Below are 20,087 nucleotides of genomic sequence, written 5' to 3'. Positions count from 1 at the left end.
CCGGCACCCTGGCAGCAGATCCGGACAGATCGCTGCCCGCGGTGGGCGCATTAGATCAGGTCGGAACACGATACGCTGGATTCCTGAACGCTTTAAGCAGCGAATGCATGTGTGGGAGTAAAGCGGGGGGCTTGAGTTTGTCTCAAAGTTGAGGCTCTGTTCATGAATATGTCGACGCCGCGGGGTGTTTAACCCCACGTGGCGAGCCGGGCTCCCCTCGCTTTCAGTACGACAACAGGTGCAGGCGCGTGTTGATGTTCGTCCATCTGCAGTCGCTCTGTCATCACTACCCAACCCCGGGCTGCAGGGCCCGCTGTGAGCTTTGGAACGAGGCTCTGAGCGGGAAACTCCCTCACTGGAATGAGATCCTGTTTTCTCGAGAGGATGAACCGGAATTCCAGCTTATCTCAACTCCTTGTGGCATCTGCAGTCACGCAAATACTCACAATCAGACCAACAGGAAGACCTCTAATCTTTGCAACATTAAAGGGCTTCAGACAGCATTTGTCTCACATGAGCACCAAGCATCGTGTCGCTAATAACTCTGATATAAAAACGTTAGCTTTGCGTCATATTCCTGCATGCTGCGCTAAAGCATGTTTGCAGTTTTAGGAAGCTGTGCGAGGTGTAGCGCCTGCAGGTCCCTCACTAAGCTTAGGTAGCATACAGACCAGGTTTCTATGAGTTTTTAGCAATTAATCAACATCAGCTCAAGTCAGTTTTATCTTATTAGCACCAATTTACAGCAGCAGTCACCTCGGGGTACTTTACAGTAAAGTAAAGACCCGACAGCGCTGAGCGACACGCCAACAATCAGACGATCGGCTCCGAGCAGCGTTTGGCGACAGAGTCAAAGAGAGCAGATGTTTCTAATTTTAGCATCATCCTGTCGATGATTGGAAGCGGTCCTACATTTGTTTAATGCACGTGTTGAAAGACATATCCCAGTCTCCGAGGTTCCTCCCAGTGTTCCTGGAAAAGCCACCCAGAGTCGGGATGTAGGGCCAAATATAATCAGCTGTCAGCTTTGTCAGAATCTAGAGGAAGAGGAGAGCCCACTGAAGTTTTAAAGCTTTCATCTCCACAGTTTTAACCCTTTAAAACCAGTCGGAGCAGCACGCTCTGTTTTGCGTAACTATTTTTAAATCCCGGTAGCTCTGCAACCACGTGAGCTAGCGCAATCATTTTTTTGCATATGAAACTGGAGTTGTACTTGTATGCTATGCCATCAGCTTGTCCTCGGTCACAGTTTCCTTCCACATATAACTTTGCAAAAACTGCATAAAAAGCACTTGCAGCAACAAAAACATAATATTCCAGAAACACACTTTGCCGATCCGATCAGCTGTTCGTAACACTTCCTACGTCCATCAGCGTGAACTTTCGCATGTCCGCCATTACCTGCCCGAAACCGGAAGTGATGTCATTTTCGTGGAAATGTAGTTTTTTACCATCAGGGCCTCATGAGCCTATACTGGTGTTTTTAAAAGTTATCTTTGACTTTATGACTTTCTGTGTGGTTTCTGGGATGCTTAGGACTCATATTGCACTGCTGGAAATAGTTTATTTTGATGCATATGCTGCTTTTTTGCAAATTTGCATTATAATATTTATTTTCGTTTTTCCTGCAGTGTATAAAAATTGGTGTATTTCAAAAATAAAACTATGAAGACACTCAAAATAAATTTCCTGTGGTGGGAAACTATTTTGTGCAACTTTTTTGTATTTACAGTTTTGAGGGATAAGCCTCTTAAATTTCTCTAACTAGAAATATATGTTAAAAAACAAAAACGATTTTCAATTTTTTTGTAGTTTATTGCACTTTTTTGCAATGTATGTAATTACTATGCACTTAATGCAGACATATTATTAAAATCTGGGCTATAATGGTTGTATTGATGTATAGCAACTTGAAATGCTCCCAAAAATGGCTCCACAGCATGTAAACATATAATATAAGCTCTGGCGGACTTGGTTCTATGGTAGGTCTTAAAGGGTTAATCAGCCAGGAGTTTGTCTGGTCATGTGTCAAAAAGACCTCCGAGCGGTGGAGACGTCGTGTAACTGATGCTTCCATTTTTAAAATCACTGAATGCCGGTATCGGCCTAAAAACATCAGCTATCCGTCAGGCTCCAGTAGTTACTGGTTGAGCTGGTTTTAAAGATCAGCAGGTGAACGTTCGGCCACAAATTACGACTGAAACTATTCGGCGCAGTTTACTCTGAATCCACTCCACAGCTGAAGATGAAGTGGGTAATATCATCCAAGCACTCGTGAGCTGGACTGCCAGTTGTGTCGACTCTGTGCTGGAGGAGAAGCTTGGCAGAAAAATGCGGTTTGCGAGGCACTCGAACAATCCGCACGCCTCTCCGTGTCTATCTCAAGAGTTCGGCACAAGTAGCGGTGTTAAGGTTCAGACAAGTGGGTGCTTCGCTCACAAACGGCCATTAAAAATACATTAATCACAGACATAAAACAGCATTTGCTGTGAAAAACTCTGAAGACTGAGTCGGTGCGCCGAGTGCAGAAAAGACGTGTTTGCTTTCCCCCTCACAGAGTTTATTTTACCGGCGTTTGAGCTGCGACGACTTGACGTTTAATCCATAATAAAAAGCAGTTTTGAAGGGCAAAATTAATCAAACAGTGACTGTTTTATCCTGCGAGCTCTGCCCTTTATTTGCACCCAGCAGTTTAACCTCCTTTCACATTTAATAGAGGCACCGGCTAAATGCTGCAGTGGCATTTTCAGGCCAGTCGTCGCTTCAGCCTGGCTGAGTCCTGCGGAGTAAACCGACAATGTCTTTGCTCTTTAGAGCAGCTGCAGCCTCGTCCAGGACGAAGAACATGGGCGTGTTTAGTTTGGTTAAGAAAGTAGGCCAGCCAGCTTACAGTTACACCACAGGCAGAGAGGAGAGGCCCTCACCTGAGCCAGAGTTCAGCGCTAATAAAGCAGCTGAGGACCTAATTTAGCCATGCTGGCGTCTCCAGAGTTTCCGTGCTGACAGCCAGGACCGACCTCGGGCGGCGTGGCTAAACCTCATTCTCCTCCCTACAGGGTGGTTGTCAGTGCACTGCATGGCTGAGGGTGGGGTGGTATATGAGACGTGAGGTTTGGAGTACAACCACGAGTGGGCTGAGAGAAGCAGGAGGCAGAAAATACTGGAAACCAACCAGAAAAATGTGGATTCGAATTCGCCGTCCCTGATTGGTGCCAAGTTATTTATACACAAGGATAAAAGACTGTTTTATGTGAAGTCAAACTGTTGTGTTTTACACATTCGTGGACTTGGTGCCGTGAACTAATACCAACCCTGCTGCTAATGTCCACCAGTGGTCACGCACAGCACGCCAACGGAAACAAAATCTCACTGAGACCAGAATTATAACTGTGACTATAAAACCAGTTGCTCCCATTCATGAGAACTGGGCAAGGTTTCATATCTTTTGCATAATTTTTGTGGTGTTGAGTAATAGTTGGAGGTTTTTTGAAGGTCTGTCACGGTTTTCTCTGGACTTTGACTGCTTTCAGATAAAACTGAGGTCATTGTACTCGGCCCTGAAAAGCTTAGAAATATGGTATCTAACCAGATTCTTACTCTGGATGGCATTACCTTGGCCTCCAGTAACACTGTGAGGAACCTTGGAGTCATTTTTGACCAGGATATGTCCTTCAACGCACATATTAAACAAATATGTAAGACTGCGTTCTTCCATTTGCGCAACATCTCTAAAATTAGAAATATCCTGTCTCAGAGTGACGCTGAAAAACTAGTTCATGCATTTATTACTTCCAGGCTGGACGACTGTAATTCATTATTATCAGGATGTCCAAAAAACTCACTGAAAAGCCTTCAGTTAATCCAAAATGCTGCAGCAAGAGTCCTGACAGGGACTAGAAAGAGAGAGCATATTTCTCCTGTTTTGGCTTCCCTTCATTGGCTTCCTGTTAAATCCAGAATTGAATTCAAAATCCTGCTCCTCACATACAAGGTCTTAAATAATCAGGCCCCATCTTATCTTAATGACCTTGTAGTACCATATCACCCTATTAGAGCACTTCGCTCCCGCTCTGCAGGCCTACTTGTTGTTCCTAGAGTATTTAAAAGTAGAATGGGAGGGAGAGCCTTCAATTTTCAGGCCCCTCTTCTGTGGAACCAGCTTCCAGTTTGGATTCAGGAGACAGACACTATCTCTACTTTCAAGATTAGGCTTAAAACTTTCCTTTTTGCTAAAGCATATAGTTAGGGCTGGACCAGGTGACCCTGAATCCTCCCTTAGTTATGCTGCAATAGACGTAGGCTGCCGGGGGGTTCCCATGATGCATTGAGTTTTTCCTTTCCAGTCACCTTTCTCACTCACTATGTGTTAACAGACCTCTCTGTATTGAATCATATCTGTTATTAACCTCTGTCTCTCTTCCACAGCATGTCTTTATCCTGTCTTCCTTCTCTCACCCCAACCGGTCACAGCAGATGGCCGCCCCTCCCTGAGCCTGGTTCTGCTGGAGGTTTCTTCCTGTTAAAAGGGAGTTTTTCCTTCCCACTGTTGCCAAAGTGCTGCTCATAGGGGGTCATATGATTGTTGGGTTTTTCTCTGTATCTATGAAGCGCCTTGAGGCGACTTTTGTTGTGATTTGGCGCTATATAAATAAAATTGAATTGAATTGAAATTGAATTGAATTTTTCACTCAGTTAGTCCTCGAACCATAAAAAGGCCCCAACTCAGAAGATCAACCAACGAGTAGGGATGGGTACCGGTATCCCCGGTTCTGACATAAACGGTAGTAACCAGACCGAAAAGCAGCGCACATTTCGGTGCTTTTTTTCCCTGAGCTGTGATACACTTTAGATTCTAGCCAATCATTTTACGTTTCCGAGGATAGTAGGCGGGTCCAGGTACGTACGTTCTTTTAGAGCAGAGCTACAGATTAAAAACGCCCAAGGCAAAGCTGTCAAAAGTCTGGCTGTACTTCACAGCAAAAGATGCAAACTCAGCAGCTGCAACAAGTGCTTTAAGCTGATACTGTGATACTGTCAAAGGAGGTCAGTTAGTCCTCGAACCATAAAAAGGCCCCAACTCAGAAGATCAACCAACGAGTCGACACACAAGAGAAAAGCTGGCAAAGTTTTAATTGTATCTTTAGGCTCTTTGTTACGAGAAGCCAAAAACACATCATTCATTTCCATTTCTTTAGCTGAAACTATGAAAAATGCCAAAGATAACACAGTCTGACAGGCATAAAATAGCATTTCTGCAGAAGCACGGTGACTGCAGAAGTGCTATTAGCTGCAAACTTGGTCTCAGCACGATGTGCAGCGTGTCCATAATGAACAGAACAAGTGACAGAGCTACAAAAAACTACAGCACACAGGCTGAAGTATGAAACTTACACAAGAACTCAGCGAGCAACCAACATGTAAGGAAGGTCGTGAGCGAGGTACAGCAGCAGCTGCCTGCAGACAACAACACGGTGCAGGGCTGCACTTCAGCCGGAGGTGCTGGAGATCTCGCTAGAGTTGAAGGAATCATGAACCTGAGAAAACACCATCAGATTCTGATCCAGCATAAAATTCAATATGGAAAGCATCACGATGATCCCAAACACACAGACTAGTCACGGATCAGCTTAGTCAGAGCCCAGACTTCAGCATCATGAAGCAGTGACGGATCATTGTGACAGAGAACAGAACAAGAAGGCAGAAACATCCAAAGAACGTCAGTCCAAAACTGTTCCTGAACTACTCCCAACTATTCCTAATCCTTCCATGGCGTCCTCAGAAACTTCCGGCTGTGCTGCAGAATAAAGGCGCTCGAACCAAATATCAACCTTCAAGCATGTTAGAGTTGGACAAACTCTGTTTTTGCCTCTGCAGTGGATTTTCATATATATTTGCTCATGTTTCAGCACATCCATGCACCTGTGCCTCGTGCTCAGAGCAAAATATAAAGACATTAGAGGTGCTTGAGCCTTTTCCACATCAGGTTTCCAACAGTGAAACATTTAATCAATGAATACTAAAACTTACTATCCTCAAACAGGTGAGACCATCACGCCAAAGCTGCAAAAACGTGCATGCATATTTCCGTGCATTAAAATGTAAACGTTTGTTATTACGCAGCGGTCACACTCTTGCGTTGCTGTTTTCATTTGCACGCTCACATTTTTACCATTTCCTTTTAGGGACATAATTAACTCCACAATCAGCCTCCAGAGGCCAACTTTCCAAGTGTAAATGGTATCATGGTTCACTGAAGGGCTTTAATTCAAAGGTCTTTTATTTCCTTTAAAGCTCCTCCTGTGTCTGCACTATAAAATGTAATCCGGCTGAGATGGAGCGGTCCCCGCGGGGGTAAACTGGATCACGCATACACCCACAGGCAAACGTGTGCATGCACGTCCTTGGACACGCAAACTGACGAAATGTGCGCCGAGTTGGCGAAAGTCGCAGGAAGTTGATGTGAACGAGGAGAGTGAGGCGGCAGGGGAGATGTGACAAGTGCGCAGGGAGGCAAACGAAAGGGAGACGACAGTGTGAGAGATTTCCTGTTATCTCTGTGCTCCTCCACCTCTCCCATGTGTCCTCTCCTGCCTCCTGGTTACTCTTTGTTTATTAAGCTACAGGCAGCGAGATAACGCCAGGCTGGGACCGGCCACCGATACTGCAGATAAGCAGCACTGTGAGAACTTCAGTCCTGGACTGATGGGAGACGTTCCAGGCGCTAGCAGAGCGTAGATGGCGTCAGATTAGGCTGAAGTTTCCTTTAGCACGTTTATAGCATTAAAGGGCAAACGGCAGACTGTGTCGGGCATATTTGAGCCCACATTTTAAAACTAAAAAGAGCGAATCTTAGTAACAACTAAGGAGGCCTGATGTCACTGCAGGACACACTGTGGCACATGGATGCAGCCGCTGCACATTCCTGCTATGAGCTGAGTAAATGAGAGACTGAGCACACTCCTCGGTTAATGAGTCGTGAGTGATAAATCGTTAGCGTTTGAATCCTAATCTCCTTTCTGACTCGTGGAATTATCATAATTTACAAATGTGCTTAATGTTTTATTCAGTGCGACTTTAAACTCCACTGCTCTGTGGTACTGCCCCCTGGTGGCCATGAAAAAGAACGTGATGTTAAGTCATGCTAACGGCTTCAGGCTGCAAAGCATTATTAGTGACGTTTTGACCACGAGTGGTGCATCATTTTTATGCGTGGGCCTAGTTTATCACAGAGAGCAGTCCTGGGCCCGGCCTTGCTGGGCCTCGTGCTCACAGGTTCTCAGTCTCTTAGTTTGGCTCACAGTTCCACTCATATCTGTTCTGGGGAATCGTCCACTCTCACAGTGACTTGGGGGACGTGTAGATGTTACTGTGCCGTCCTTTGGCCCCGGTGACGCTACTGCCAGTCGCTCCGCTTCCTCGCTCCGCTTATTACTGATTGGAAGGGAGCCGAGTCCAACCCACCAATCAGTGGGTCCTCCTAGTTGCTGCCCTATTTAAGCCCAGCAGGGCTGTGACTCAGGGTGGGCTGTGATTAAATGTGAGCAGTGAGCAGTTCATAAATGCTACAGGCAGACACTGGGAGGATGTGTTCTGCTAACAGGCAGATACTGGGTGCAGTTACTCGCTGCAGCCTGAGGCTGGGTTTAGACACACACTGCACACACCAGGAGCAAAGGCAGTGGTGCTTTCTTCTTGGCGAGGAGTCAGCAGGTTGTAGTTTAGTCCTCCTGCCAGCTGGTTGCTTTACTTCCTGTCTTTGACTTAGCAGCACTCTCAGGCCCTTCAGTTTGTCCCCTTCTTGCTTGTGGACATTAAACATCGCCACCAAAACCAACAACATCTGGTTGCACGTCGGTTCTCTCCCACATCTCAGCTGGGACCCGTTCCTGCAAACATTCCCACCATCTGGTTCCTGAAGCGAAGCGGCTTCCCGGCAGCGCGTGAAACATGCATCTATCCATCTTCTCGATGATCTCTCTGGGATGCATCTTCAGCGATCTGCGGCGGTGGGGTCACGGGGGGTTCGTGTCTTTAAACATTAGACCCAGCCGGGATTAATCAAGCCCCGACTTGCATCCAACCACAGATCAACCTCTTAATCCAAAGTCGCCTCACAGACTGAGGCCCTGATTGGCTCAGTCGTTTGAGGATTTTGCAGAATGGCGTTCCTGCAAAGCCTCTCTGAGCACGTTCCAGTCTCCTTCCACCAGATCCTGGTTCTTCTTGCTTGGGCACCAAGTCCCAGATCGATCAGCTGTTTGTGAAGCCCGGTCGGAGTGATGTCATGACGAGCTCCCAAAATAAAGTTGAACACACTCGTTGCTTCAGATGGGAACAGTCTTCCTCCACGTCTCAGTCTCACCATGTTTTATACTTCATGCATTTCTTTTTCACCCCACTGCTGATAACATCTGTTGTTCAGTCACTGAACAGTGAAAGCTGCTCTGTGCTCAACAATATCCGGACACCACCCGCCCTCTCTGAACAACAGACGCCGCAGGAGTGTAAAATAAATACTGTGTTATTCACGGTGAACGGAGGCTCGTCATTCTCGGGCAGAAATGTAATGAAAAAGCAAAAACAAAACCTTGAGCAACTTCTTTGTTCAAAGCTCAGCGTGAAGCTGCCGGAGCTCTCCCAAGTTCTCGTCGAGTCTCCTTCTGAGCTCAGCGGCGGAGAAGAAACACAAACCTGACCAGCTGAGCGTGGAGAGAGGAAAGAAAAGCAGAGCGAGACAGCCAACTGTCAGCTACCACATACATCGCAGGTAACAGGCAGCAGAGGAAACAGAGGAAGCACACTCTGTGGGAACGTGCAGAGGCCTTTTATCTGCAGGCTGCCTCCGTATCTAAGCAAATATTGCAACCGGCAGAGAAGAAGTGCAGGAGGGAGGAAACAGCTGCACAGAAACACAAAACTCCTGTAAAAACAGAGCTTTAAGCCTGCACTGATGGCATGAAAACAGAATAAGTGACAGACGTGCAGCCATCAACTCCCAGCATGCACTTCATGCTGCCAGCGTCTGGGAGCGAGAGCAATCAGCAGCTCAGTGAGGACACAGAAACAGTTAAGCGTCTGTTTGCTGCTGACGACACACAAACGTTGGCGTTTGGAGGCTTTGTGCTCATTATAAAGGCTACTTCATGTCGCCTTCAGCTTAACCACGCGGAGCATTTCTGCTTCGTGTTTCACGTCGACTGTGGCGCTTCCTTCTGCCGCCTCTCTCACTTCCAGTCACACTGCTGACTTTTTCAAGCCACGGAAACGTCCCACAAACACATGAACTGTGCTCATTCATCCTAAATTTAGCCCCTCTCCCGACCGCTTCGCTGCGACTGTGGGAAACGCTGCATACTCCCCCCCCCCGGCCTGTAGCCGTCTTCTCAACTGCTTGATTGTAACTCAGAGGGACACGTCCAGTGTTCGGCGTGTAGGTGTCCTTCCTTTGCCTCTCTCTTTTCTCACATAAATAAAATAAAGCAGCCTCGACCTGAAACAATGGGCTGAGTTACAGTTCGTCCACAAAGCACCTCAAGGACGACGAGGCCGAGCTGGCGCTCTGTCCATTCAGCAGTTTGTCCTCGAGGATGGCATACCGATGATGCCTCGCGGTCTAGACACACGTTTCCATCAAACGGCCCACATAGAGGTCAGAGATTCACGAGTCGGTGACCTTCTTTGTCAGCGATTTGACCACAGCGACTGTGTAATTAGCTGTGCTGAATATATACGCTGCCGTTTCACCAGAAACCTGCTGCTAGCATCTGTTAAGCTGCTTCCAGCCTTGAGACTCAGCGACTAATAAAAGGGATTTTTGGAAAGCCGTAGCATGAAAACCTCCCTGAGCCGCACATTCAGGAGCTGTAGGGAAGCTCGTGCGAGCGCGGACTCGGACAAAGAAGGAAAAGAGTGCTTGTGAAGGCGCGTGCCGACAGTACAAATGAAGAGCCTCGTAAAGGCGTGAGTCAGAGCTTCTTTCACATGGAGAGCCACGCCGCAGCTTTAAATAGACAAACTTCAGCAGAGGCACAAGGACACCCGGAGCGCCATCACCCGCTCCTCACGGCTTCCTGGAATACAAAAGGCCGTTTTGTAAAAAGTGACCTCGAAGAAACGCAGATGATCAGAATACTCGTGTCTTCCGTCTGCATCGCCACATCAGTACCGTCACTTACCGTTAAAGCTTTTGTTCCAGCTCTCCACTGCTTCATCGCCTCGTCATCATCATTCCACCTTTCCTCCCGGGACGGCTGGCTGACCCGGGCTGCTCCCTGTCCTGGTTTCCTGATGATTAACTCAGGCACTTCTGCCAGAGCTGCTCACGAGTCAGGTCTGAGTCAAAACCACATCCGTGCAGCCAGCAAGAGCCAGTCAACGAGGAGGACTGGTGCACATGTCTGCTTATGCTTCAGGTATGTGTGCTGGAGGCTTCAACGTGAACTCATGTGGCATCACAGTGCTCGACCAGGACGAGTGGAAACACTGTCAATGACTCCAAGCAGAGCCCAGCGAGCTGTGAAACACAAAGTTTAACTGCCCAACTATTTATGACGATTTGGGGTTTTAGTCTTCTTGATGAACGTGAGCTGGTCAAAGCTTCGTGGCTGAAGAAGCTCTGAGGCGTCTGCAACAGCAACAAGCTTCGGGACATCGAGCAATCATACTGAAGGAGATGCAAGCTGCTGCTACAAGATGACGGAGCTTCTCCATCTCTGAGAGTCAGCCCAGACACCACTGGGAGGATGCTGGTTTGACAGCCCACATCAGCCCTCATTTACTGGTTGGACACCAATCACAGCATTAACCCTTTAAAACCGGTCGGAGCAGCACGCTCTGTTTTGCATAACTATTTTCAAATCCTGGTAGCTCTGCAACCACGTGAGCTAGCGCAATAATTTGTTTTGCATATGAAACCGGAGGAGTTGTACTTACATCTTATGCCATCAGCTTGTCCTCGGTCACAGTTTCCTTCCACATATAGTTTTGCAAAAACTGCATAAAAAGCACTTGCAGCAACACAAACATAATATTCCAGAAACACGCTTTGCCGATCCGATCAGCTGTTTGTAACACTTCCTACGTCCATCAGCGCGAACTATCGCATGTCCTGCCCGAAACCGGAAGTGACGTCATTTTGTGGAAATGTAGTTTTTTACCATCAGGGCCTCATGAGCCTATACTGGTGTTTTTAAAAGTTATCTTTGACTTTATGACTTTCTGTGTGGTTTCTGGGATGCTTAGGACTCATATTGCACTGCTGGAAATAGTTTATTTTGATGCATATGCTGCTTTTTTGCAAATTTGCATTATAATATTTATTTTTGTTTTTCCTGCAGTGTATAAAAATTGGTGTATTTCAAAAATAAAACTATGAAGACACTCAAAATAAATTTCCTGTGGTGGGAAACTATTTTGTGCAACTTTTTTGTATTTACAGTTTTGAGGGATAAGCCTCTTAAATTTCTCTAACTAGAAATATATGTTAAAAAAACAAAAATGATTTTAAATTTTTTTGTAGTTTATTGCACTTTTTTGCAATTTATGTAATTACTATGCACTTAATGCAGACATATTATTAAAATTGAGGCTGTAATGGTTGTATTGATGTATAGCAACTTGAAATGCTCCCAAAAATGGCTCCACAGCATGTAAAAATATAATATAAGCTCTGGCGGACTTGGTTCTATGGTAGGTCTTAAAGGGTTAATCAGTTTGGCAAACTGGTTCCAGATAGTGAGGGCAGCTACATTAAAATGCTCTTTCAAATCAATAGTGACGTCTGTGACTTCCATCAGCAGCAGTTTATCTTTGACTCTTTTCATTATTTAAACATAAACGCCATCGAGTAAAAAAACTGCCGACGCCAAGCTCCAACCAGAAGAAAAAACACCACCAATAAAGTGATACTGGATGGACGACGGTGGCAGACGGAGGTACGAGCTTTTTTCTAAAGAGTGCGGGATCCAACACACTCCTAACAGAGTGAAAGTGCAGAAAAAACGGTTCCCTCCAGGGCAATTCTGGCAACACTTTGCACTAATATATTCATTCTATTATCCGTAAATGACTTCCTTTTTCACAGAGGGACACAAAATAGCACGAATATGGCTCCTATTACTTTTAGCTTAACACATTCTCTGCGCTGTGCAGACAGAAGCACTTTGAAACTGAAGGATTTGTGAACTTCAGATTCAGATTTTGGCCACTCTTCATGTGTCTAATATCAAAGCAGGTGAGCTTCACTGCCCGTGCATTCAGCACAACATAAAGAGCCTGTTTCCGTGACTCAACCTATACAAAGTCAGTCAAAGCAACATCTGTGGTCCCTCTCATTTGGATGGCAGCCTGGAAGCGGGGCCAGTGTTTCCAGGAACACAGCCCGGTCTGGTTATTACTAGGAAACTGTCTTAGAATCCCAGCGGTGTTTGCCAAGGATTTGGTTAAACTGCTCTCCGGCAGTTTTCAGAGCTCCAGTCTGTGCTTTTCTCCCTTAGGGTTACAGCAAGGCGGCTTAAAAGCAGCGGGGACCCCGCAGCAGATAAATGTTTGGACAGGAGAGGCTCCAGGTCTCACTGGAAACAATGAGATCAAAAAGGCTCCATCAAAGCCATCGAGAGAGATCAAAGTCCGGCAGGGAGAACTTCACGCCGAGTGCAAACACCGACAGAGACGAGGATTAGAAAGCTGGCCTGTCACAGCTGCCAGCGGTGGTTTTATTCATGAATGTCACCATGGAAATGGACACATCAGGAAACCGGGCAGGGGGAGCCGTGCTGGAGCTGATGCACTGCAGTGTGATTTAAAGACGGCATTTGGTACATGTTTGAAATATTTACCAGAAGAGTTTTCACAACAGAGCTGACTGAGAAGCAGCCAAACTCTGTTGACACGACTATATTTGACTCAATGAAGGAACAAGTTAGACGACCTTTGCCCCCGTGACATCTCACATACCTAACAAAATCAATCGTGCTGCTGCTGACGGAGTCATTTTGTACAAAGCTATCCAGGAACCATTAAGGCTCATTAGTTTCCTCCCAGGCAATTTGAGGACTTCGCTGTTGTAGAAGGCGAGGTGAATATTAGAGGCATGAATCACCAAACACCACATCAGTACAAAATGATTATCATTAATAACTGTTTTATAAAATAGGAAAAACCTCTCTCACTGTCACTAAGACCTGATATAAATGCTGCCATAAGAAGGAGCCAGTCTACCATCGGTCTACCATCAGTCTGCCACCAGTCTGCCATCAGTCTGCCACCAGTCTGCCATCACTCTGCCATCAGTCTACCATTAGTCTGCCATCAGTCTGCCACCGGTCTACCATCAGTCTGCCACCGGTCTACCATCAGTCTACCATCATTCTGCCATCAGTCTGCCATCAGTCTACCATCAGTCTGCCACCAGTCTACCATCAGTCTGCCATCAGTCTGCCACCAGTCTACCACCAGTCTACCACCAGTCTGCCATCAGTCTGCCACCAGTCTACCATCAGTCTGCCATCAGTCTGCCACCAGTCTACCACCAGTCTACCACCAGTCTGCCATCAGTCTGCCACCAGTCTACCATCAGTCTGCCACCGGTCTACCATCAGTCTACCATCAGTCTGCCATCAGTCTGCCACCAGTCTACCATCAGTCTGCCATCAGTCTGCCACCAGTCTACCACCAGTCTACCACCAGTCTGCCATCAGTCTACCATCAGTCTGCCACCAGTCTGCCACCAGTCTGCCACCAGTCTACCCTCAGTCTACCCTCAGTCTACCACCAGTCTGCCACCAGTCTACCACCAGTCTCCCACCAGTCGAACAATCTACTGCTGAATGACGCCAAGCTAGAAATTAATGCAATCTGTTTCTGATATTTCAGCAATTAGCTGTGATAAATCCACAGTCCACTCACGTCCCCACAGGTACAACAAATGTGCCGTCTGAGGCTACTTATGGCATTTGTGGACATTTAAGGACCAGAAAAGAACACATTTGTAACCCTTTAAAACCGGTCAGAGCAGCACGCTCTGTTTTGCGTAACTATTTTTAAATCCCGGTGGCTCTGCAACCACGTAAGCTAGCGCAATAATTTGTTTTGCATATGAAACCGGAGGAGTTGTACTTACATCTTATGCCATCAGCTTGTCCTCGGTCACAGTTTCCTTCCACATATAGCTTTGCAAAAACTGCATAAAAAGCACTTGCAGCAACAAAAACATAATATTCCAGAAACACGCTTTGCCGATCCGATCAGCTGTTCATAACACTTCCTACGTCCATCAGCATGAACTTTCGCATGTCCGCCATGACCTGCCCGAAACCGGAGGTGACGTCATTTTCGCGGAAATGTAGTTTTTTACCATCAAGGCCTCATGAGCCTATACTGGTGTTTTTAAAAGTTATGTTTGACTTTATGACTTTCTGTGTCGTTTCTGGGATGCTTAGGACTCATATTGCACTGCTGGAAATAGTTTATTTTGATGCATATGCTGCTTTTTTGCAAATTTGCATTATAATATATATTTTCGTTTTTCCTGCAGTGTATAAAAATTGGTGTATTTCAAAAATAAAACTATGAAGACACTCAAAATAAATTTCCTGTGGTGGGAAACTATTTTGTGCAACTTTTTTGTATTTACAGTTTTGAGGGATAAGCCTCTTAAATTTCTCTAACTAGAAATATATGTTAAAAAAAAAAAAACGATTTTCAATTTTTTTGTAGTTTATTGCACTTTTTTGCAATTTATGTAATTACTATGCACTTAATGCAGACATATTATTAAAATCTAGGCTGTAATGGTTGCTCTGGCGGACTTGGTTCTATGGTAGGTCTTAAAGGGTTAAAAAGGTGCATATTTGCACCACATCTTGCACAATCTGTGATCTCTGTGTTTGGCAAAATACACAAAGACATTGGATAAATATTATTTTCACTGTTAGAGTTGCAGGTTTAATCACAGACTGTAACTAGTTTTGCCACCAAACCAAAAAAACTGTCACCACAGGTTCGAGTACAAACCACAAAGGTGTGAATACGTCCACCTACACAAAGTAGTGCCTCAGAGGGCCGCTGTCCAACCACTACAATAAGGAACTTTGTTCTTTCTGAGTGTATGAAGCATTCATACTGTTCTGTGTTTATTACTCTACCTCTCTCTTTATTCCAGTTTGGGACTAATCAGCTGCAGTAGGGGTGAGGGTCCATTTTTCACTGGTCATCAATGGGACCTTTCAGAAAGGACTTTTCCTCTGCTGATTGAAACATCGTTCCCTGCTGGACGAGCACACTGGAGCTATTGAGATGTGCTCCCTGTAACTCTCACACTATGGCTCTGTTATATTTACTAGTTATTGGTAGACCCCTGGTGCACTCTACATATGGTATCAGCTTGCAGTAGGGCAAAGGTGCGAGGGGGCTGAAGGAGTGCACATAAACATTCTCTCAGTATGGAAGCGTCCATGTGAAAGATACAGGAAAGGTTTTCATTCCCACTCCTGCCTCATTCCAAAATAAATAGTCCCAAAGAGACACCGCAACAACATTTCAAACAAGGGAGTAAAGCGTCTGAGCCAAGACAGCAAAGCAGAAAAAAGCCTCCCCCGTACGAGGCTCTATTTAAAGAAGCCACCAATCAGAGCAGCGCGTAGCATCTAACGACAAGCCACTGCAAAGCCTGGTACATTAAATTTGACTTCCATGTGGCTTTCTTGCTTGTACCATAAAAAAGGCCTGTCAGCTCCCTGACGTTTTGAGGCCAAGCCAGCGACGAGACGAGAAAGGAAGAAGAAGAGCGAGAGGAGAGAGAGGTGCAGGCTGAGGCACACAAGCCACGTCTCCCCCGCTCCCCCACCAATTACTAACTCACACATCGATTCATTGAGGCGGCGAGGTGTGGCGAACACGGCCAGAGACACGGCAGCAGCAGCAAACGGGTGCCAGGTTTACACATTAATCTATACAAAACAATGCTGCAAGTTCACACGCTCGACCTGACGAAGAATACATCAGCGAGCGGCGGCAGCGGCGGGGACTTCAATCCAAGCACGGCCCACACAGGGCAGCAGAGCGGGGCTGACGGGGATTACCTGTAGGTCAAAGAATTTGCTGTATCTTCTGTAGATGATGTGGGAGGTGTTGTCCGAGTAGGTGACATTGATGAGATACACCTGCAAAGACAAAGAAGGCAAAGTTAAAACTGCAGCTTGGTTTAATCTCTTAAATCCAGAAGACTTGTTCAACACTTCCACCTGAAAAAAAAGTGCACAAGCTTGGACTGTGAAATTCACAAACGCAGCACATGTGACAGAAACGAAGCACCTATGTGTGCATATAGATGCACACATAGATGCACACATAGATCCACACATAGATCCACACATAGATCCGCACATAGATGCGCACATAGATGCACACATAGATCCGCACATAGATGCACACATAGATGCGCACATAGATGCACACATAGATGCGCACATAGATGCGCACATAGATCCACACATAGATCCACACATAGATCCGCACATAGATGCACACATAGATCCGCACATAGATGCACACATAGATGCACACATAGATCCGCACATAGATCCGCACATAGATGCACACATAGATCCGCACATAGATCCACACATAGATCCACACATAGATGCACACATAGATCCGCACATAGATGCACACATAGATGCGCACATAGATGCACACATAGATGCACACATAGATCCGCACATAGATCCGCACATAGATGCACACATAGATCCGCACATAGATGCACACATAGATGCACACATAGATCCAAACATAGATGCGCACATAGATCCGCACATAGATCCGCACATAGATGCACACATAGATGCACACATAGATCCACACATAGATGCACATAGATCCACACATAGATCCACACAGATGCACACATAGATCCACACATAGATGCACACATAGATCCACACAGATGCACACATAGATCCACACAGATGCACACACAGATGCACACATAGATCCACACATAGATCCACACATAGATACACACAGATGCACACACAGATGCACACACAGATGCACACATAGATCCACACATAGATCCACACATAGATCCACACAGATGCACACATAGATGCACACATAGATCCACACATAGATCCACACATAGATCCGCACATAGATGCACCTACAGTATGAGGTTCTTTCAAGTTGCACAAGGTTGGGTTTCAATGCAACAACAACAGCCCGGCTGAGGGGCGATAGAGGGACGCTTGATAAAGGCAAACACATCATCAATAACTGCACTCGTGATGGTTTCTGTCTGTCCAGCTGCTCTGCTGGAAACAAACTCGCAATCGTTTGCCTGAAGCACTGATGCATCACAGTAGCTGACAGTCATAAAACCGCCATCCAGCCACAGGATGGACGGTGACATCATCCCTCTTTTCCCCGCACACCGACCTGGCGGCCTTTACCCTGCCAGACGAAGCCACGCTGCAGCCCTGAGAGGCCTGATAAGATTGAGCTAGAGTCCATTTATCTGTCAAGAGGAGCTAAGTGATGCTGCCATCATCTCTAATCTAATGAAACATAGATAACCAAGGTAACGGATCCGGAGGCCAGGAAATTTTCATCAGAGACGTTAAGAGCAGGTGGGATCTCTCATTTGCTGTTATAAAGGCGCTCAGAGGAGACCTGGATGTGAAATTACTCGAGTGGATAAGCTGTTACGTAACAGGCTGCACGCTCGAGCTGCCGTGGGAACAATCGAAGATAGTCAATAAAGTTTTTTCCTGCATAAAGGAATTTTTGGCGCAGCCCAAAGAGGTTTTAGTCAGGCCGGAGAAAAAATGTTAAAACAACGCCACCGCCAAAATGACAGGAAGTGAGAATAAATATTAAAATCATCTCTGAATGTGTTTATTAGCAATTTATGTGAAACAACTGTTCACCAAGCAACACGTACAAAGTGCTTCCTGTTCCGTGCAGGTCGAATATGAAAAACGCTAAATGCAAATACAGAAATGCTGAGAACACATATTCAGGTTCCTAATGGATGGAAATACAGCAAATCAGACACAAACCTTCATTACAAATGTTTGCTTAACAGAAAAAAGGCTTATTTTTACATAAAAGTTCACCTTCGTGGTTAAAAGTGACTTTAATGCAACAACTTTAAGATCTAAACACAACAAATGTTTAAACTGAGCTCATTTTGGACCCGATGACAACATGTTTTGATGATATTATGTCCTGTAACTGATCAGATAGTCTTCCTTCTTCAAAACTGAAACTTTTCCACAGCTTGTAGACGCACCGTCTGATTCTCAAAGATGCTCTTTTTGTACCCGATCATGTGACATGTTACCAGTTAACTTGATTTGTTTCTTTTTAGTTCAGTTTCAGTTTCCAGTCGTTGCCCCATCACGACGTTTTTGAGACATCAAATTAAAAATGTGCTCATTAAAATGTCTCAGTTCAAACGTGCGTTTAGACGTTGACATGTTTTTTGTGTCGTAGTGGGAAAAAAGTATCAGTTTTATTGAAAGTTTGTAACTTTTTTTGGAATTTCTCGTTACGTTTAGACACTTAAAGTATTTTGGCTGTAGGAGGAACCCCCGCTCATCCTCGTGGTCGTCGTCTCTGGACTTTAGTTCTTGCAGGTTTGAGGCGACTAAAGCTGCTGAAGTCAAGGTAACGATCGTAACTATGATGACGTTTATCGTGGTTTCAAATCTAGGATGAAGGTTTTTCCCTCTGCTGTTGCCAGAGATGATCCAAACTTCACTTGTGGTGCTGCTGCTGTACTTATAAGCTACATACATCTGGCAAGTAAAGCAGCACTGTCACCCAGCCAGGGCATTCGAGTAAAGTAGCCTAGACGCAGCGCAAACAACGTATAGCATCAAACAGGCGGCGTTTCCCCGGTGAGCCATTGCTGCTCTTTATTTCAGCTGACGCCATCTTTTGGGACTGATCTTACGCCGTCCCTCCAACCCTCCGTACCTGCCAAGAGTCTCAAGTGCAGCGGCGAGATGAATGAGGTTGAGTGAAAAGCCTCGACGTTGACGCAGGAAGGGCAACAGCCCGAACAAAGGAACTTCCACAGGCGGAGCGTTAAAAGGCATCGCCGCTGCGGTACGTTCACTCTCGTGCAAACACGGCTGCTGGCATGCAGAAGCTGCAACTGTCACGCGACAAACGTGCACGGTGGGGTGTCACCACAGTGATCAGCTCTGGCATTTACTGCTGTGAAAATGTGCTCCCGGGGTTGTGCTGAGTCCCAAAAATGGCTCCAGCCACAGTCAGCAACATCCAAGTGTCTCTGTGACGTCTGCAGCATTTGTGAGAAGAAGCAAAGCGCTCGTTTTACTGCTGCTTAATATCAAAGAAAGAGTTTTTAAAACGAAATCAGCTGCTGGTTGAGGCGTCCTCGGGTAACACGAGGCCTCGTCCCCCCTTCAAAGCTTCATGTAATCATAAATAAGGAAGCAGAAACACAAACATGTGCTCTTGGCAGCCCACATCAGGCCTGAGGGAGGACGGAGGTTCTGCCCCCGGCTCTTCTCACAGCTTCTTTTTGCTTAATGACGATTATTTTTAAGCAGTTTATTTAAAAACATCATTTATAACACCACATCACTGTGTTTAAGCCTGATTCAAATATCTACCACTGTTAGATTCATCAGAGTCACTGTGCTCAGTAACAGCTGAGCAGCACGATGACGACGACGAGACGCTGAAAGTAAAAACGTCTAAATAGCTACGGCATCGTCGTCTGTATGATTACCTACAGAGTGACGCGATGCAAAGGAGATCGCTTCATTCCCGTGGCTCAGATTCATCCATGACAGGTTCATAAAAACAACACTCAGACTGTCGTTGTTGACCAAAGTTCAAAGGACCCTCATTTGGGATTAGGGGACCCAAAATGTGCCCGCACTATTACACCAGCCTGAACCGCTGATCCGAGGCAGGACGGATCCATACTTTCGTGTGGTTTACTCCAAATTCTGACCTCCCATCTTTAAATTTTGAGACTCATCAGACCAGGCAAAGGTTTTTGATTTAGAGGAGTCTGCGTGAAGCTTGGCCTCAGTTTCCTGTTCTTA

At 45.8% G+C, this 20,087-nt stretch overlaps 1 protein-coding gene across 6 annotated transcripts in view; it reads right to left on the bottom strand.

The window, feature by feature from the left end:
* Positions 1-20,087, bottom strand: part of sh3pxd2aa (SH3 and PX domains 2Aa) — a 116,436-nt gene that overhangs the window by 83,318 nt on the left and 13,031 nt on the right. For all 6 annotated transcript variants that reach the window (XM_085161988.1, XM_085161989.1, XM_085161992.1 and 3 more), the window contains exon 2: positions 16,080-16,160. In XM_085161988.1, the coding sequence (XP_085018114.1) occupies positions 16,080-16,160 (81 nt within the window). The remainder of the gene's footprint in view (positions 1-16,079; positions 16,161-20,087) is intronic.

Source organism: Neolamprologus multifasciatus, chromosome 6 (assembly GCF_963576455.1).
Source record: "Neolamprologus multifasciatus chromosome 6, fNeoMul1.2, whole genome shotgun sequence".
NCBI lineage: Eukaryota > Metazoa > Chordata > Actinopteri > Cichliformes > Cichlidae > Neolamprologus > Neolamprologus multifasciatus.
Note: the sequence above shows the minus strand (reverse complement) of the source record. Positions and strands in the feature narration are given on the sequence as shown.